This window comes from Danio aesculapii, chromosome 7, assembly GCF_903798145.1.
Source record: "Danio aesculapii chromosome 7, fDanAes4.1, whole genome shotgun sequence".
Lineage (NCBI taxonomy): Eukaryota > Metazoa > Chordata > Actinopteri > Cypriniformes > Danionidae > Danio > Danio aesculapii.
The window spans coordinates 32,568,520-32,590,853 of NC_079441.1; the positions used below are offsets into that span (position 1 = coordinate 32,568,520).

Here is a 22,334-nt window from a genome sequence, read left to right on the forward strand (position 1 = left end):
ATTAAACACTATCTGGATATATTCCTTTCTTCCACTTTTGAAAAATATAAATCACAAAAACTTTGTACTTTTAATACTGACACTGAAAAGTCCAAAAACATGTGGTATAGGTGAATTGGACAAGTAAATTGTCCAAAGTGTATGTGTGTAAATGAGTGTGTATGGATGTTTCCCAGTGATGGGTTGCAGCTGGAAGGGCATCCGCTGCATGAAACATATGCTGGATAAGTTGGCGGTTCATTCCGCTGTGAAATATGAAAATATGGATTTATATGGTTCTTCATATCAAGGCCTCAATAACGAAAGATGGAGAATGAGTCTGCTTACTGAGCGCTCTGGAGTGATCTGGGTTTCTGATGCCTTTACCCCGTAACCTCTGCAACAGCATTGTAGATGACAGCTGTTTGACCAGGTACACCGCCAGAGAGTAACTCTGAGAAAACAGCAGATACTTCACTACACACACTGACAGCTTACACTAAAATAATACCTAATATTCATATATTTTAATACAAGCATGTGAAAAGTAAAATAATCTGTTAACTATAACATCACAATGAGATACTAGAACTAATATATAACAGAGCAGGAAAACCTACTGCAGAGATGAAGCTTCTTTTAGGCATCACTTATTTATATTTTCAGGTCAGATCTTACATCATCCTTTTATCAGTGCCATATGAGCAGCTTCTATAATAAAGAGCCCTTCAGATTCAGTGAGATGGTACAGCTCATATAATTTTCAAGACTCCTGTGCAAGAGTGAAAAATTTAAAGAATCTACCACAGAGAGAACTGGGATTGCTTATTGCTTGCCGAGGCAAGTTATCCGATAATAAATGACATCATTCATAAAGCAGAATATCATATGTAGGAGCAGAGATGTTTAATGTGCATCTGTGGCACAAATGAATGAACTCTTATGTGTCTACAGTTATGCTAGGGGCAGTTTTTTTCTCAAAATGTAAATGGTTTTTCTTAATATGTATTGGAAATTCTTTCAAAATGTATTTCTTAAACATCAAAGGTAAATGAGCACTCATAAAAACTGCAGTATTTCATTTTATATATAAATATGCAGAGAAATGTCACACTTTACAATAAGGTTTCATTTGTTAATGTATTTACTAACATTAACTAAGTATGACCACTACTTGTAAAGCATTTATTAATCATAGTTTTAATTAATCACATTTACTAATGCATTATTAGGATCCAAATTCATGCTTGTTAACATTGGTTAATGCACTGAGAGTTAACATGAACAACTGTATTTTCATTAACTACACTCAAAAAATGACACTTGGTGTTTGTTGAAACTACTTATTTAAAATGGGCTGAAACAACAGATTTTTTGAGGGTTTTTTTGCAACAACCTAATTGTTTTATGTTCAGTGTGTAAAATTTAATAAGTTAACTTAATTCCTTCAAGTTGTTCCAACACAAATGAATTGTATGGAACCCAGCATTTTTTACAGTGTAATGTTAACTAAAATGACCAAATACTTTAATAAATGTATTGTTCATTGTTTGTACATGATAGTTAATGCATTAACTAAGAGTGTACTTACACTAGGTTATCAGAACCATGCCCAGGCACGTTTGACCCCTATTTCCCGGTTCGTTTAACAAGTTTGAGTCCTCTAAATTGGGCTCATGCGTGGTTCAGTTGGCCAGTCCTGGCCCGGTTGGAAGAAGTGTGTAAGAGCACGGTTCAGTTGGGCTTTAGTGCAAAGCATGTCTGAGTGTGAAACTGAAGACGCAACGTCTCTTTGAAGGGACTGTTTCATATGGATTATTTAATCATTCCTACCTTTCAATGAACGCAAACTGTCATAGTTTATTAAACAAACCCCCGGCTGTACAACAACTGGACCTTCAGCAAACCTCCTAATACCTGCAGCACAATGACTTCAACATTTCTGAGCACCAAAAGTGGTGCATCTGTTCAGCAAAATATTTGACTGTGTGTCACTGCATATCAAACTACTTAAAATAATCCAAAAAAAAACATAACTAAAGCAATGTCCAATGTATGGAGCGAAATCGCTTCTCTTCTGTTAAACTCAACAGTCGCATCATCGATAACTTAAGCGCGCTCATGTTTGGAAGACAAAAAATGCAATGTGTTGCTGGCCAAGGGTGAGATGGGAGGGGAGACAATCGCCCCTTTGCACGGTTCAAGACAATGGTGCCTAGTGTGAGTACAGCCTAACATTAACTAATACAATCTTATTGTAAAGTGTTACTGAAAAACGTGTTTAATGCATAGCACAACACACAGAATAGAGAAAATATTTCAGCTATTAAAAGACAATAAATGTTTCGCTTTGATTTTATTTGTTATTAAGTGTTTACATTGATAATGTATATATGAAATGTTTTATTTAAATGTTATTAACTTGCCATTTAGAAAACTTTACAAATTTACATATATGCTGACCTGTTCATATAAACATCTTAAAACCAAAGCTATCACTAGCCATTATGTGATCGCAAATGGCTGCAAAGTGGGTGCTAAAATAATTTATATTTTAAAAAGAGTTCTTGCAACTTCTGCTTAATTTGCCTTATTACATATTTACTTCCCACCTTTAGCCTGAAAAATTGTTGAAGGGAAGAACAAAAGGCAAACTGAACAAATACTATAGTCTTGGAGGTAAAGGAATTATTAACCTACCCGTCCAATTTCTGAGGTCCAAGACACTACAATTGTGTTGGGAACAGTTGTGGATAGTCTGATCAGTGAGGTAATGTTGATGGGTCTGCTGGGCCTTTTTGGTTCCACGCCATTTTTGGTAGGAGGCAGATAACCCTGGTGAAAAACAACAGAAACAGGAACTTATGTATAAAACCACATATTTCATAGGAAAATAGACACTTCCAACTAACAGCATCATGAAAATTCTGAGGTTGGAGAATTTGATGAGTAAATAAACCAATGTGCCTCAGTGATTGATAGACGAACAAAAGCACTACAGTTTGACTTACTGGGAGATTACATGGTTTCCCATTGACTTTTACACAAAGGTTAGGGGGAAAGTGGTCCTCCTGAGGGCAGCTTGTCTCTGATAAACAAAATCTGGAGAAAATGCATATTGGAAAATAGTAAATAGTAGACTGATACTCTAATTCTTTATATCATGTCAATGTACATTTTTTTTACTGCAATCAAACAACTTACCGTAACTGTACTTGCACTGTAAAGTCACATTTGGTCCCCGATATGTCCCTGCAATAATAAAGTAAAAAATAATCATTTGATATATTAATGCTGGCCAAAGAATATTTACGATTAAACGCATCCAAATTATAGGCTTGTATTAACATTGTGTACATTTGTGTGATGTACATTTATTAGGCATATATAAATACACACTTACATGAAAATAAATACATACAAAAACATCATGCTGATGTTTAGAATATACAAATCTATAACTATACACATACATACATAAATACATATACATATACACATATACACATAAACATATATATATATATATATACATATACACATATATATACATATACATACATATACATATACATATACATATATATACACACACACACACACACACACACACACAGTTGAGGTCAGAATTATTAGAATTATTATTATTATTATTTTTTTTTAATATTTCCCAAATGAAGTTTAAGAGAGCAATGACATTTTCACAGTAATTCCTATAATATTTTTTTTCTTCTAGGGAAAATCTTATTTGTTTTATTTCGGCTAGAATAAAAGCATTTAAAAAAAAGAGCAAAATTATAAGCTCGGTTAAGCAAATTTTTTTTTCAACAGTGTACAGAACAAACCATCATTATACAATAACTTGCCTAATTACCCTAGCCTGCCTAGTTAACGTAACGAACCCAGTGAAGCCTTTAAATTGCCTTGAAAAATATCTAGTAAAATATTATTTACTGTCATCATGGCAAAATAAAACAAATCAGTTATTAGAAATGAGTTATTAAAACTATTATGTTTAGAAATGTGTTGAAAAAATGTGTTCTCGTTTAACAGAAATTGGGGAAAACAATAAACAGGGGCGCTAATAATTCAGGGGGGTTAATAATTCTGACATCAACTGTATATCAAGTAATAAATATATATTAAATATACACAGTACAGAGACATATGTTATGTAAATAGAAACTATTATTTTGAATGTAATTAATCACAATAGCAGCACTAACATGCCACAGTCCAACATCCCATCACAAAAACATTGCCTTATATAATCCCCTTTTTTTATTTTGGGATTTTGGTTCATTACATTTAGTTATTATTATGAATTAACCAACTTACATTGAGCTGCTGACTTGTTGGACCTGCTGTGGCGTCAAAGCAAATGCAAAACATGTTTCCTGAAACCTCTGGCTATTATCTGAAGCTGTAGAGACAGAAAGAAAAAAGTAAAGTCAAACAACTTTACATTAAATAGGAGTTTTTCCAATTCTACATTAAAAGACTGCTATGACAGATACCTAACAAAATTGTAAAGAAGAGATAGCACAGTGAAAATTTCATACATACTTTGGGCTCTAAAAAAGCTCAGAATAAGTTTAAATATGCAAAGCATTTCAACCAGTCCTAATTATTTAAGATAAGTCTTTTTAATGTTTTATTCTCAATAGCCAGGCAAGATTCTTATCCGCATAATTCCAGCCATATGTGAAGGGCTACAATCAAAGCTGGAAGAGTAATGTTACAGTCCTCTCCCCCCACTCTGAACCCTGTCCAGCTTAAATAACATCAATATTCCTTCAAAACAAACTTTTCTGGGAATGCTCATATCATTCTAGCTCAGTTCTTTTCCAATGTCATCCAAGGCAGAGACTCAGACTGTTCTTCTGTTTCCAAGGGTTCGAGGACAAGATAAACAGTGTGTCTAAATCCATTATGGTTACAGGCAGCAAACGGTTGCTATGAGGGAGCGCATGTTTGAAAATTAACTACAGATTATGTGAGGATTGCTATTGATTGAAAACATTTGTTGTTGCACTACCAGATTCAGCCGGCAACAAGTCATGACAGTCATTTGGGACTGTGCTGTTAATTACACTCAGTAACAATAATACTGCTATAATACCACAGACCTGCATCTGTTTGATTGCAATAAAACTCCAAGTATCAAATCCAATTCCGACTCTATATTTAGTTCCACTTCCATTGTTTGGGCTTACTGCTCAAAATATTTTCATTTATTTCACAATATTGATTGTATTTTAGTTTGCAATAATGTTTTTAAACATTGGGTATTGTAGTTTATGAGTACTATTTTCATTAAAAAGTGTATTTTTATATATTCTACAATATTTATTCAATTCAATTCAATTCACCTTTATTTGTATAGCGCTTTTACAATGTAGATTGTCAAAGCAGCTCCACATAAAAGAATATAGTAAATGGAAATAGTGTAGTTCAGTTTTCAGAGTTTAAGTTTAGCTCAGTTCAGTGTGGTTTAATAATCACTACTGAGAGTTCAAACACTGAAGAGCAAATTCATCGATGCGCAGCTCTACCGATCCCGAACTATGCAAGCTAGTAGCGACAGCGGCGAGGAAAAAACTATTTATGTATTAGAAAAAGTCTTTGTGTTGCCATATTACTGTATCTCACAAACAGGAAAGAGTTTATGAACTTTAGCTTCAGTAAGAACTTGGCCACATGTTCACTTCATTTTACTGAGGGTCCATTTACAAATAAGCAATTTAACCCTGGATTTTCAGAAAGATTGAAACTAAATGATAATGGTGTGCTAACTTTATTGGATCCGACAGTAATGTCACACCACACAAGTCTGAGTACTCACATTACCAATATTGCTTTGTACTGTATGTATCACAAATTGTTTTATTAGTACCAAGCGGCAACCTCCCGCTCTCCCTCGGGAAGCCAATACGGAAGTAACTAAAACTGCAACTCATCGACTCGCCTTGGGGGGCTGGCTCCAGGAAGTCCAGGTCATTTCTGACTGCAATGGGAAATTGGCCATTTTTACAACTGATAAAAATATGCTTACAGCCTGGTACAAATGATGGCTTTGGTGCATATAGCCACGATTAACCTTCATGACAACTGTGAGGGGGGTGAATTTTTTTTATAACTCATCCGTTTCGTTTTTATTAAGTTATATTAAGTTTTCATAATTAAGGGCGTGGCCACTTGAGTGACAGCTAGGTCTCGTTGCCTTGTCACTTCAGCTGATTTGATCTGAATTATCAGATGATATGGCATGCTGTGTGAATTGTACTCACAAACCATTCACGTGGCCTCCGTTTTTCAGGTGAGTGAATACTTATATACCATCTCTATAAATGTATTTGTTTTATTTAAGATCATTCATCATTTATAATGTTCTTTAGAGCAGTAATGCCCTTGATTAGCTGTAGGCTCTAGAACAGTCATCTAAAGCGTTGTCATACAGTGTTATGCCTGGATTTCATCAATAGTCTTGCATTTATGAACACAGACTATAATTGAAATGTTTGGATGCATTTTGCGTTTTTCCTCCTGTTGAAAAACGTCATAAGAACAATGTTTAGTGGCTCTGTGTATTACAGCAGTGTTTTTAAAAGTCTAAACACTTTATTAAAATATAGTGTACAACCAAGCACATGTGGTCAGAACACAAACGAGTCGCGGGTAATAAATAGAGTATTAAGCGTTTCTCCCAAAGTAAAGTCTGTTTGCCAGGTTCAAGCAAAATGCCAGCAGGTGTCTGTAGCTCCGCTCACTCTCCGCCTCTTTGCCCTTGTTTGGTATCCCGCCGTGGGTGCGATGACGCACGAACAAAATGGCAACGGTTGGCCGCGCCTACTTGTAGCTTCATTTGCGCTCTTTAGAAACCTATGGGTGACGTCACGGATACTACGTCCATATATTTTTAAGCCTACGATTCGTATGTATTATTTACACTGTACATTTTAAGCTAAATCACAGCTGCATTCCATCTATAAAGGATATGGTCTGTCAAACACAAGTTTACATGAGTGGGCACACAGCTGTCCTTTCAAAGTTTGTGACCAAATCTTAGAAGGAAAGGTTCTATGTAAAATGCTGGTTGTTTAATGTTCAGAGTCTACAATCTACACACCTATTCAAGCTGTGTGTTCCAGTGAGGGGCTATAAACAACAAGACAGAATGCGCATCCCAAATAGCATACTTATGCACTATTCTACGCCATTTTGTAGTATAAATAGTGAAAGTATAGTGATTTCATAAAAATAATCATAAAAAAATAAGTTCACCCTGAATACCCAGATTATGCACTAATTCAAATGATTAAAAAAGTATGTTGAACATCTTTTGCACTCAACGTTCGCAGCTTTTCTCTTGTAGCAAAAGGGGAGGAGCTATGGGGTGCCCATAGATATTTACACTAGATATCGCATACGAGCCCTGAACATGCGTCAATACTGCCGCAACATTTGTACAGTGCCCGAGGACAAATGTCATTCAACCGCACTGATCAAGGCTACAGCCAATCTGAAGATGCTGGACTTTTTTGCGCTGCGTACAGGTGTAGTATTGAGCAAACAAAGAAAACAAAGCATAAAGGCATTACATTTCATAGATAAGATTTAGTCTTTCTGCTACGAAATTTTGTGCTAAACAAGTAACGTTACTGATGACAAAACATTCACTTACTGCATTGACCATGAGGCAAAGTAGCAGCAACTTGCAATAAATTCTAGGCTTATGCTAGTTTTGTTGAATACAATCTGTAAACAATGTAAATGAAATATGACAACAAGACACTGCAGTGTCAGAAACGTGTATTATTGTCGGCTAAGTGAAGCAACGGCTAGTTTTTGAAGTAACTAATTTAAGTAGTTTCATGTCAAATGAAAACACAGAACGCGTCCTGTGAGAAACGAAATGCTGCGTTCTTCCTGATGGTCACATGACCTTCACGCATTTTTAACAGAAAATTATTTAAACATTACAGCGTTCATACAGCAATTTATTGTTTTCCGCTTTTTCATTATATATAACATGCACAAAAGCCTTACAAATATTCTTTGCACAAGACAATTAACACAGATTTTAATATGAATTTCAGCAAATAAACACCCTTAATGCGTTTATGCCTTTATAAAGATTTTCATGAGAATGTTTACTTTCACCATCTCATTTAGGGAAACTCTTTAAATATATAAGTTATATCTCTGAACTTAAATAATAAATAGCACTTTCCACCTCCTGGGACTTCTCGAGGGAGTTTTGCACTCATGCCTGCATCGACGCATACTCAATATCAAGAACACATCCGGGAACTTTCACACATCCTCCGTTCTTGCAGTCTTAAATTTGGTAACTGAACATTGCCGGTTGATGATGACGTTATACAAGAACACAAGGATGCAAGATCGCTGAAGAACGCATATTGAGAAACAGCCAATGACAAAGTGTACAACTGCCCACCAAATCAAATGAAGTCTAGAAGTTCTACCTGTACCCACAAAAAGTTGCTTGTAGTTTTTTTTGGGATATTATACAGAAAACACTCACTCTGCAGACCAAAAATTCTATATAAAAATTAAAACTTCCATAGACATTGTGTAGAGTATAAGGTACTGTGTAGCTGATCAAGTCAAGACATACTCTCCCTCCTGTACCTTAACGCTTACTGTATACTCCACAGTATATTTAACACATTCATAAATATAGAGAACATTCTCACTAATGCAAATGTTCTCATCCAAATAAAATCTTCCCAAAATAACATAACATCACTGCAAAACACTGACACACACAGCCAGCAGAGCCAAACATCGGTACCCTGGTAATTTAAATGTGTGAGCTTCGGTTTTTCATATACAAAACTAACACAAACCACAAACTCACACTCCATTTCCCTCTCGAGCTCGCCTGCTCAGCGTGGGTAATTTAATCATTCCTACTGACATGAAGATATCTGATATTCTTTCAAAAATAAACAGATAAACACACGCAGAGCTTAGCATTGTTTTTATACAAGCAGTCCCCTCCTTGAAATTGATTGGTCAAGCTATGTTCCAAGACTTCTGATACAGAGCACAGCACTGCTATGTTTACTAGCAGTGTAACTGTTGTATCGCTTTGCTTGTTTGTGGTGTTCCAGTATAATAGACAGGAATATTTATTCTGAACTCACATTAATGCTGAATTTAGTCATTTGAAACTTATGTAAATGTTTTTTTGCTTATTATTATTTTTTTGTGATCTGAATGATCCACACTCACCCCTCGCAATCTCTATTTTGCCATACTGAAATGATGTGACCTGCAATGTTTAATTAAGCATTTAGCAAACTCCTCAGGCTTACTGACCACCACCTCTAGAGAGGCTAAAAGCACAGTGTTGTTTGGTGATGCAATTTAAAAGTGGAGAAAGTAAAAGAATTACTACTTGAATGGAAAAAACCTTGAAAACATGTATGTGGCCATACATAAGACAAAAAAGAAAATAATATTTGGCACAAAAAAGTTGGAACGTTTTTTAAACAATTGTATGATCCAATTCTTTGTTTTCAATGCTACATTGTGATACCATCTAAAATGTGTTGCAATTTATATTCTAAATGCAATTAACTTTAAAGAAAATTCTTGTCACAAACCTGTTTGTTTTTTTATTTCTAAATTGAACACAAAAGAAGCTATTTTTAAATATGTTGGAAACCGGTAACCATTGACTTGTGGATGTCTATGGCTACCGGTTTCCAATGTTCTTCAAAATAATTTGTGTTCAACAGAAAAAAGAAACCCATAAAGGTTTGGATCTACTGAAGGGTGAATAAATAGTGAGTAAATATTTATTTTTGGCGAACTATTCCTAGCACGCAAAACACACATGCAAAGCTTGCACACATTTGTATTGGTAGCAAATGAGAGAGATAAAGGGATTTCTTTATGTCCTGTGCAATAATACAAGAAAATGTTTATTGAGACAAGTATGAATGTATTTTGGTATGACCCATAGCATATCGCATGAAGGCTGGGACAGCAGTTTAAGATGGTCTCTGACCATACAACCATTTGGTTAGACCATGGGAATAGCATGAGCATGGTCAGAAGACAAACAGTGTGTAGCGGAGAACAACTATAGTTGGTTGGCACAATGCTTTTTTAAAAATATTGCAGAGCTTTTTTCTTCTTTCATTTATTTTTGTATATTTATTGCGCACCATTTTGAGCCTAAAATATATTTCTTTGTAGTCAAGTCACAGTATTTGCCTCCATCCACAGATTTTATCTACAACTAACAGCTTTTAACGACAAGTGTAGACAGTCCGTGGCCAGTATGGGTACCTGATGTCAGTGTTGCAAGTAGGGATATCCAGATCCCATCACGTGATCGAAAATCGGGCCTGATCACACGGTTTCATACTCGAACGGAATTGGACGTTTACCTCCTGATCAGGACTCGAATATATATGTATATATATTCTCATTATTTTATATTATAATATTTTATAATATTATATATAATATTTTATAATATTATATATATTCTCATTATTTTATTAACACATCTATAGTTATGCGGTAGCACAGAGTTAGACCTCGTTCTTGACTTCACACAGAAACAGCAGCGTGTGCGGCATGACATCACTTTGTTGCAGAGACGCTATTGGTTAAATGCCAGCAAAGTAGAACATGGAAGCAGCTTGAAACGGAAAGCGCGAGTATGTCTGCAGTCTGGAGGTATAATAAAGTTAATGACTACAACATTGCAATAGCAAACTGTGAGATATGTAAACTTGGGATTACCTGCTGGGTATTTTAAGTTGAGGTGCTATTTGTTTTTATATTAGATTTACTGTTGCACTAAAGTCCAAAAGTGAAGAATTGATGTTACTGTATTTATTACTTGATTGTTCAAGCTACCTCACAGAAGTGCTCTGTTTGTTAACAGAGTTGTTGAATGTTAAAATAAGAAGAATTAAATAAAAGGAACATCCTGGATCTGTTTCTTTGCTCTTCTTTATTCAATCTTAAGTATTATAGAAGTATCGGATCGGGTTTCGGTATCGCTAGATACTCAAAATCAAATGACTCGGACTTGGACTCGAGGGAAAAAACCTGATCGGGACATCCCTAGTTGCAAAGAGCACCTTTCCACAAATTCCACAAGAGGTAATTTGCTAACTGTTCTGCATGGTTGGTTTGTCAGACATAATGGCGGAAAGCAACAGAGAGAACAGAATATCAGCAGTATGACTGATCAGATCGCCTGTCAATCAAACTCCCTGCAAAGAGAATTGACATTTCTTCAAAATGAGAGTTGATTTATATCGTCATTAATACCATCAACCAAACATTAATGATGCTCTACGACGTGGTTAGGGAGTGCAGCATTTATCACCGTTGTGGTCTCTGTGCTTACATTGACAACAAAATAGCAAACACTAGCTTGTGGATGCGCTATATGATACGATAGCACTCTTCCTCACATGATACAAGCAAAAAGTTTTGTTAAAGTTTGTTCATTCTAAACGAAGAGGAAATTACAAATATGTGGGTGGGCATTTGGCACCTTGTGTGAAGCCATCATGTCTTCACAGCTCTTCAAAAAATTATCCAAATGTCTTAATTTCCTGCTTCTGCGTGAACCTGTTTTTCCGACTGTTACCATTTTACTTTTCTCTACACTTGCTGTGCGCTCTCCCCCTCCCGAGCGCTTTCATTCTCCATTCGTTTTATTTTCTCCATTGCCTTCATTTGTCTTTTCCCTTCTCACACACGTACAATACATCATCCTGTTGACAGGTCTATTGACTTTGCTCTATTTCATCAGCATACACCAAAAAGAAAGAGAGGGAGCGTTCTCTGAATATAAGTGTGTGTGTGTGTGAGGCATCGTTATGGAGCTAATTACTTTCCATTTAACTATGAATATTGACCAGGGCCATGCTGATGAAAGGCCAAACAGGTGCCGCTATACACCCACCTACCCATTTTCGCAGGCCGTACTTTCCTCTGGCCCTTTCTTTCCTGCTTTGCTTGAATTCGGTCTCTTGTTCTCTTCTGCAGCTTCAAACCTCTCGCTTTCTTTAACATGAAACGGCAGGGGTGCAATTAGACCTGGAGAATCGACTCGACGACACATAATTAGCCTGATCTCTATTCTTACAATCAACACTGGGGAGGTAAAAGAGAGAGAGATGGAAAGAGGGAGAGACAGTGAAAATAACGGTGTTGAAGATGGAGAGAAACAAAGGGAGATTGACGGGGAGAGGCGGACAGGGGCATAAGAGAGAGAGAGAGACAGAGAAAGAGAGAAAGAGAGAGAGAGAGAGAAAGGCAGATCGAGAAAGAGAGAGCGAGAGAGAAAGGCAGATCGAGAGAGAGAGCAGGCACAAGTTCCCTCCCCCATGTCTAATCTAAAAATAGCACAGCAGTCTTTATCATCTGATTTGCTTCAACAGTTGGATGTAAAGTGGACGTGAAGGCCTGTGTGCTTCGGTTTGCTTCTGCAAAACCTCTCTCTTCATCTGCATGCTTCTAATTAAGGCAGACATAAATCCTGCTCTGTAGTCATATTAGAGGCAAAAGTGAGCATTTCTCAGCGTTTGATTATAAATGTGACATAAAGAACCACATGATATGCATGTGTTCTTACATTTAACAATAAAGCTCTGTGTCTATCCTAACAATTACGCATTCTTACTGTATTTGCCAAGTCATTTGTTGCTGAATTCAGATTGGGCTAAATAAGCATTTTGTTTTCTCCTTCACAGGAGGGGGTCTTGTGGATTAGACTCTTCATTGTGTTGACTGCACGGCAGGCTGTGTGTTGTGTGATTGATGGTGATGTCTGTGTGTTTTTGTTCTTCACAGAGGCTGGCTGACTCATGATTCTGGATACTGAGTTAAGTAATAGTTAGACTGATGCTCACAGTGGCTGCGCAACTTTCTGTGGAATGGGTGTTTAACCAAATGAGCAAATCTTATATCATGAAATTCGACATTTTATATAACAGTAACAGTATTTTAGTTATTTTGACTGGGAATTTGACAAAACCTGAGGCAGTTGTTGTAGTTTATTTGAATAATCCAGTATAAACAACAGAATGAAATCCAAATCAAAGGTGCTAAATTTGATTTAATGTTTAGTTAAAGAGCCCCTATCATGGGTTTTTGAAAATGACCTTCCATGCAATGTGTAACACAGCACTAAGTGAATGAAAGCATCCAGCTGAGGTTTAAATATGAAAGTTCACCGTGTTTAAAACTATTGATTCTTTAACAAAATAGTTGACTCAGAGTCGAATAAACAGTGTTGGGTTCGGATCTTTTGCTTGAACACATCAATATCAATAAGGTACATCAGCAAATATGTAGTGCCAAATGCGATAAAACGTGAACATGGAGGGGGATCATGGGACTGATCATAACGTGAAGATGATGATCACTGACTAAATAATGTGTATAAATAAAGTGTTAAAGTTCATTTTAACAACAATACCACATCATGGCCAACCTAGTGCTGTGTTTGTTCTGTCATTTTCTGATAATTGATACAATAACCTACGCTGCAACAAGCAATTCGTCAGCCGTTTGTTATTAAAGGAAGGAGCAGCAGAGACCATTATGTATGGGATTTTGTTAGACTTTGACAGGGACTTTGTCTGTAACTGTTATAGTTCATATGGATCAGTTTCTTCCTCCAGATCATAGCATGTAAGTGGAATTAATATAGTTGCCTTGTTTTGTGTAGTTTGCAAAATATGTTTTAAATTGTGTGTTGTAAGTTGTAATCGCACTGCATGGCTTGTATCACGTATCTATTGCAGATCAGGGCTTGTACTGTATTTCTCAGGTTAAGGGTGCTTTCACACTAGCACTTTTGGTCCGCACCCGGGTTCGTTTGATGTCATAGTATGATACATTTAGCTAGTGTGAGCGTGTCTTCTGAACTGGGGTGCGCACCCGTGAACCGTACCCGAGTCCGCCTGAAAGAGGTGGTCTGGGGTACGGTTCATGCGAACTCTGGTTTGGTTCAACAACTGCACAACGAACTATCGTTTTCATAATGTTCGTTCGTTCGTGTGTGTGTGTGTGTGTGTGTGTGTGTGTGTGTGTGGGTGTCACATTTCGTACCTTGGTGACAAGCGGGACTGAGCCATGGCAAACACAGTGATATACAGTGATGTCTGCTTGTCTCCTCCAAAAACAGCTTCTGCGGACACTGTGTGATGTTCTGAATGTTTATAATATTTTTGTGCGGCAGATGGATGCGAATCGCTTTCTGTATGTCCAAAACTAAAAGATTCAGTAAAAGCATAATGACCCCGAATGCGATGTGCGGACATCTTTCCATTTCGGCGATTTGCTTTTGTGACTGTCACCTAGCAACAGCCGTAAACAAAACAGCAGCTCGATAATGCAAGCGTACCGTAGTTCAGAAGGAAAAAGTAACACAAACCAACCGAAAGGTGGCAAGGGGGGCAATCGAACTTGGGTACGGTCCAGGCAAAAGAATCAAGTGTGAAAGCACTCTAAATCTGTATGGGTCTATTCCCAAAAACACATTGGTAAAGTGCTTCTTCCTTTACAGATTTAAATGCGTTTCTGTGCTCGTTTGTCATTGTTATGGCCACCATCAGCTGTTCCTCACACACGCAGTGCGGTCAGTTTTTTAAAATAGTTTAACTTTTGCCACTGTGTGGATTAATACTGAATGTGTGTCGTTGTTATTACTTGGTGTTAGCATCGAGAGTAGAGTATTATGCTGGTGTTTAACTGCATTTCTTTATTGCTTTCTTGCATTGGGCTCTCACATACTCTATGTGCTACTTCATAGCAACGGTGTCCATTTCTCGAGCTGAACCCAGACGACCAATCACAACGGATTAGCTTCATGCTAAGGAGGGGTTTGGGAACGAATGAATTGCTGAACAAATCATATGGGAGTCGTTGGGATAATTAGGTAAAAATAAATGCATATTATAAAACAATGAAAGTGTTTTTGACCTTGCACGCATATTAGACTGTTGTTGGAGACCCCTAAAATGAAAATATGACCTTTTATAACGCAAAATAGTGGCTCTTTATTAAATTTAGGAACAATACTGTGCGTGTTTTTTATTTTTGTTCATGATGGGAGGTATCAGAATCATCTGTAAGTGTCAAAATATATAATCTATAATTAATAGTAATAAGAAATGTTTCATGAGCAACATTAGTGGAGTTATTCTGAATAGTAATATCTAGGCATGGGCCAGTATAAGATTTCTGATGGTACGGTTATCAAGGACAAAAATAGCACTGTTTCACAGTATCACGGTATTATGATTACTGCTTTAAACTATGTTCTTTTTTCAATTGTTCAATTCAGTTTAATTCTTCTTTATTTGTATAGCACTTTTACAATGTAGATTGTGTCAACGCAGCTTCACATAGAAGAGTATAGTGAATTGAAACGGAGTAGTTCAGTTTTCAGTTTCAGAGTTTAAGTTCAGTTCAGTTTAGATAGTTAATTTCAGTTCAGTGTGTTTTAATATTCACTGCTGAGAGTCCAGACACTGAAGAGTAATCCATAGATGTGCAGCTCTACATGTCCCGAACTATGCAAGCCAGTGGCAACAGTGGCGAGGAAGAAAACTTTACCAATGGGCGAAAGTGAAGGAATTATCTGGGTAAAAAACAACAACATTTTCCCCATTCACCCAAACATACTTTATTTTGAGAAACATTTAAAATATTTTGGAACATTAAACATGTCAGGCTAAATAATTAAAATAAATCATTGCCTTATGTTATCTTCAGTATTTTCAAATCCACTGATTTCTTTACAACTTGAAAAGGCATCTTTGGATATCTTTCTTTTCTTTGGATAAAAATAAGCCACTGCACTGTGCAGGTTTAGCATGGTTGGATGTTGGTGTATAAGCAATTTGTTTTTCAAATGTTTCCTAAATCATGGGCTGTCAGGAGCTTTTGATATGAAGGGTCCTTTTCAGCTGGAGATACTGTTGCCCTAAAAACTAAATAAAATAGTCATAAAAACACATTAAAAAGACCCAAAACTTACCGCGATAAACCTTGAAACCGGTTATGGTCCCATGACTAGTTATATCTCAAACCCAATATTACTGTTTTTATTGTATTTATTATAAGCATAGTAGACACTATTGATCAAGTCTTGTTCAACAAGTGCAAGTCTTACGTATTTTAATTCCTACAGTACACATAGAATCATATAAAGGGCGAGCAAGCTTCCAACAATTATTTGTGAGAGTAATTAATATTACATGTATGTGCTTATTTTAGCACCACTGCAGTCGCTCATCTGCATAACAAACTGCCTATTACTCATACAACCGGTTTAATTCGGTCCTGAATTGTACGAGATGCCAAACACATTAAAAAGCATGCACACTATCATCTTTGAGACCCACTTGACTGTAAACGGATCTGTTTACACTCTCGACCCACTAATACCACACCGGAGATCAACTTAGGTATTCGTGTAAACACAGTCGGTGATGTTTCAACAGAACGTAAACAGACAGGACTGCTAAAAATACAATTCAGACCACTACAGCCTATCACTACTGAAATATGTCCATTTGGCCAGAGAGAAAAGAGTGTGATTAAAGACAACACAGGAAACGGTCCTCACAGACGGAGCGCTTTAGAAGCCTGGGTACAAGACACAAAACTGTGAGGGTATGATTTAACAAAACTGTGCTGTAGAGTTAGCATTGCCCACACACACAGCCCCACACTAAGCCTCTGTAGGTCATTCGTCTTAACGAAAACACGGCTAGGATACTCTAAACCCGGCATACATGCCAATAAAAATTCCTCTCAGTCTTTCTGCAGTACACCGAGACAGAAAGAGAAACACAAAGAAATGGAGAAACAGAAATCGAAACAGAAAGAGCCACTGTGTGCAGCTGCTAATATTGAATTATCTATTCGTCTGTTATACACTCTGTTTACATGCATTCTTAGCTTCGCCAATATTTTGTTGTTTGTGGTAACTGCGTGCCATTAAAGCTGTTTTCAATTTGAACTGAACTGATAGAGACACACATTTAAAATAACTTCATTTAATTAACACACATTTCTGACACTTATCTGAAGTGGTTTTTATTCAGAAGGTTATATATGATTTGGTTGGTAACTAGAAGATGCATACCGCACTGCTCTCTTCGTGTAGGAGTACATTCATGCTGAGACACATCTCTGCTAATTAATAAAACACACTGACTTCCTTTGCATGACGTAAATAAACCGAAAGAGGCTCCAAGTTCTTTAAATGCTCCTATATGCCAGCATGCCAGAGGGTGATTGAGATGATGACTAATGTATGCATAGTGCATGGATCACTCCGATGAGAGCAGAATAATGATGACAATGATGATAATGAGATTATGGAAAATAAATAAATACTCGCTTCCTGTGGTGTAAGAGGCAGGGGGCAATGATATGCTGTTAGAGCATTCAGAGATAAATATGTTGTCAAAGCACAAGGAAAATCACACAGGCAAGATTAAATAAAAGGGCAAATAATGCTGGAAAACATGCTTTGACATGGATCTAAACGCTTCTCTTTCAATGAAACTTCCCATTGATTCATTAGTCTTGATTTAGTTGTGACGGCTGATGCTAAAAGTCTCATTTTTTGCAAAGACTTTACTCAAGTTGCCAGATGCAACAGACTTTATTGGTGATGACAACAAGACCAAAATGCTTTCAGGACACTATTTTTTTTCCATATTTTTAACCAATGATCTTATTGCAAGCAATCTCCTCAATACTGCCCAATATTCCTGCCACAGGTGCTTCATTAATTGGCTATCTTGTTCTCTTTGTAAGGGTGGCAGACTGCCAAATTGTCTGTGTCTTCGTTGTACCATTTTTACCTCATTATTTTTATCAAGAGATGCCGAAGGCCAAGTGAGCCAACACTGCAACTTAATATGTAGTTCAACGTTAAAGGCAAGTTCGGCTTAAGTGAGAAATGAAGTGTAGGCCTAAATTCATGGTTTCATTCATATCATTGTTCAGCTTTATAAGTCTACAAAGACATACTAATTCTCTAATAAATACATTGGAGCGTCCTGTGATATTGAAGAAAAATGTGATAACATGCTACATAATGTTATATTGGGAACACTTTACTTGAATGGTTGTTCATAAGACTGTCATGAAACCTTTATAATCAGGACATGACACGTAATCTTAATGAGAATTTATGCATGCCTATAACAACTGTCATTAAGTGTCAATTACTTAGCTACGACATTTTAAATGCAAAGATGACATTGTTTGTTATGAAAATGTGATGTAAATGAATGAACAGCATCATTAATATTTTTTAAACTACAGCGGTACAAGCTGAAATTGTTATTTAAATCGCATTAATTAGCAACGATGCTCAAAAAAATTATTGTGTGTTGACACTTTTAATGAGAAATTTTAATGGCAAATCCAGTCCACTTTATTTACATTGATTCAGTTTTTTCCACTGAAAAAGTGTTTAGAAAAATATTCATGACAAAATTATAATGGCCCTCATGACAATCATGTTTATGACAGATTTATGACAAGTTGTTATGACAAGATAAAGACTGTGATGTATTTGTTTATGTCAAGTTGTCAAAACCAAAAATATCATCTTTAAATTTAAAATGACATAACTCGGGAACTGACACTTAATAGTTTATTTTTAAGCAAACATAAATTCTTTATGTATGTCACGTTATGGTTATAAAAGTTTTAGGCTTATGAACTCCCCCTTCAAGTAAAGCATTATTGTTATATTTGATATTAATTCATTTATTTTCTTTTCGGCTTAGTCCCTTTATTAATCCGGGGTCGCCACAGCGGAATGAACCGCCAACTTATCCAGCACATTTTTGTGCAGCGGATGCCCTTCCAGCTGCAACCCATCACTGGGAAACATCCACACACACTCATTCACACTCATACACTACAAATAATTTAGCCTTCCAAATTTACCTGTACCGCATGTCTTTGGACTGTGGGGGAAACCGGAGCACCCGGAGGAAACCCACGCAAACGCAGGGAGAACATGCAAACTCCACACAGAAACGCCAACTGACCCAGCCGAGGCTCGAACCAGCGACCTTCTTGCTGTGAGGCGACAGCACTACCTATTGCGCCACTGCGTCGACTATATTTGATGTGATATGATATAAAAAAAAATGCTAAAACCAACATAGAGTTGAAGTGAGAATTATTAGCCCCCTGTTTATTTTTTCCCCAATTTCTGTTTAACAGAGAGAAGATTTTTTCAACACATTTCTAAACACAATAGCTTTCATAACTCATTTCTAATAACTGATTTTTTTTATCTTTGCCATGATGACAGTAAATAATATTTAACTGGATATTTTTCAAGACACTTCTATACAGCTTAAATTGACAGGGTTAAAATTGTTAAAGGCTTAACCAGGTTAATTAGGTTAACTAGGCAGGTTAGGCTAATTAGGCAAGTTATTGTATAATGATGGTTTGTTCTGTAGACTATCGGGGAAAAAAATTGCTTAAAGGGGCTAATAATTTTGACCTTAAAATGTTTTTAAAAAAATTTAAAACTGCTTTTATTCTAGCTGAAATAAACCACATAAAACTTTCTCTAGAAGAAAAAATATTATCAGACATACTGTGAAAATAACCTTGCTCTGTTAAACATCATTTGGGAAATATTAAAAAAGAAAGTTCAAAGGGCAGCTAATAATTCTGACTTCAACTGTATATTTAAAATTATTTCTGGGAAATGAAATCACTACAACTTCTGTCAGTGAGCAGCCATGTTTTCTGCAATTCGCCAAGTCAAATTTAAGACTTTTTAAGGACCTTTTTGAGACCATATAGAATGAAATTTTAGAATTGCATAGGGCTAAACACTAAGGATTTTTTAATGGCCCAGCAAAAAAAAAGTACTTGCCCCATCAAGAAACTAATTGTAATTAGTTATTTCTAAGCCACATATTTTAAATAATGTGTCAAATTAAGCAGACCCTTGTTGTATACGTGCACATTTTTTCAACATAACTTGATAGTTTCAACAATCAGAACAAGAACAAAAAACAAAACAAAAAAACCTAAATAACATTAAACAGGGTAAAGTTACCGCTTTTCCTATTTTATTGCTTTCTGAACATGCATGGCTTAATCGTTTGGTCATATAGCAGCATCTATACTCAAATTGGTACAGATATTTTGTCCATCCTAACATGCACATTCTGTTTGTATTTATTGACATGAACCTGCATTGCCTGATATGCTGAAAAGTCTTTCAGATTTTGTTTTACTGACAGGTACCAAAGAAATGACCATTTGTGATATTTAAATAATATTTACAGCACCAGAACATTTTTTGTGCTGTAAATGAGAAATAGTACTAAAGGTTGACAGATTATACCTAAATATTTACTTTATGAGAACCGCACATCCTGCAATCTGTTGCTGGTTAGTAAGATTGAAACAAAATAATAATTACATTCAGCAATCACCAAGAATAAACAGATTTATAATGTTACAAATAAATTCTATTGTAAATAAATTCTGTTATCTTGAGTTATGATGCTAATTTAACTCAGAATTTAAGGAGTTTGCTGGAGAAAACAACATTTATCATTAACCTCAAAAATATTCAAGACACCACACACTTTACTACCAGTGAGCAAATAACAGCACAGCCCTGCTAAACAGGCTCAGCATTTTACAAAAGTGTTCACACAAAAAAACAACAACTTACTTCCAGATCTCTTTCAGGACACCCTAAAACCAGAAAAAGATAACTAAACTAGTCTTAAGCACTTGAAATGAAAGCTGGGATTGGATGTTATTGAAATATAATGAATGATTAAATAAAGCTCAATTTGTTTTACCCAGACTAACGGTGTAGGCTCTATTTGGTTAGCATTTAATGACTAACCACATTTTTCACTTGCCTGCTTATCTACTTAAAATAGCTGACTTCACACTTCACATTATAATAATACAGCAAGACTATATCGCTCCCTGTAAAAAGACATACTGTCTTGCTAATGCTGCTGGGATTGTTTTGTCTGTACCACATATCACCTTTCACATGTGCAATGTGAAACCTATATGACTGTGAAACAAACTGTCAAATGTTTCAGTTGGCTGATCCAAGCACCTTTTCTAAAACACTGAAAACATAAATGTGATCTTAGGGCATATAGTTACAAAATCGTTATATGGCAGTAGCAGTAACATAACCTGTGAAATAAAAATAAATATTGCCAGAGGGTGATAATAATCAAAATAAAATTATTACGGTATACCTTACTATAATAAAAAAAGATTTACTTAATTTGAAATAAGCACAGGACGTGTTACAAATGTCCTTGAAAAAAAAAAAATATATATATATATATATATACGGTATGTTTTTTACCTGCTTTCTTTTGCGTTAACATGGTTTAATTATAACTTTTACAATAACATTGCTTTAATGGGAGATTGACTCCCCATTAACTGGTGATCTGAGACCTTTAGCCAGGACAGATTACTGTGCATATGTTTTGTTAAATAAAAAGTATAGTATACAGCAATATTTCACAAAAAGTTAAATGAATGAGGAGGCATGTGGAGATAACGCAAAATCTAAATCAAGTAATTTTAGCATGTCAATGTCATATTTATGTGTATAAAATATATTTTCCCAACAATAAAATTGTGGCTAGTGAAAATGGCGAGTGGCTAGTAATGTTGGAAAAATACTAGCCACAGTGGCTGATGATCAAAAAAGTTAATGTCAAGCCCTGTGTATATATGTCAAGCCCTGTACAGTATATATTTATATATATATATATATATATATATATATATACATATATATATATATATATATATATATATATATATATATATTGCTTAGATTTGACTAAATGTATTATCACAGCAAACACTGTATTGTTGCACAACTTATGCAAATTAAATACTGTATGAATTAAAACTACTACTAAATAAAACTAAAACTACAACTAAGTTCAGGTCAGTGAGATTGCTTTTATTTACATTATATTCAGAAATTATTTTATAAATGATCAAAATGTGGCAATACAGACGTATATTTGTAAAGAACTTGCTGCATGTATGTATATACTGTATATATAAATGTGTTTGTGTATAATTTACATACATACAAATGCGAGATTGTTTCACCATCACATTTATTAAACAGCTCAAATGGCCAGTAAAAAAAAAAAGAGCAGTAAATTTCCACAAGTTAAGTTTGGACCCCTGTAGTGTGTGCTCTAGAATATTCTGTGCAAGTGTTTTTATGGTGTCTGGTGCCATGGTGTGTCTTCTCATGATTTCAACAC

General features: G+C 35.7%; 1 protein-coding gene across 1 annotated transcript in view; it reads right to left on the minus strand.

The window, feature by feature from the left end:
• pias1a (protein inhibitor of activated STAT, 1a) overlaps positions 1-22,334 on the minus strand; it is a 60,252-nt gene that overhangs the window by 13,792 nt on the left and 24,126 nt on the right. The window contains exons 3-7 of the mRNA XM_056461675.1: positions 4,318-4,402; positions 3,184-3,231; positions 2,991-3,081; positions 2,680-2,814; positions 328-433 (exon numbers count right to left, since the gene is read on the minus strand). Coding sequence (XP_056317650.1) covers positions 328-433; positions 2,680-2,814; positions 2,991-3,081; positions 3,184-3,231; positions 4,318-4,402 — 465 coding nt within the window. The remainder of the gene's footprint in view (positions 1-327; positions 434-2,679; positions 2,815-2,990; positions 3,082-3,183; positions 3,232-4,317; positions 4,403-22,334) is intronic.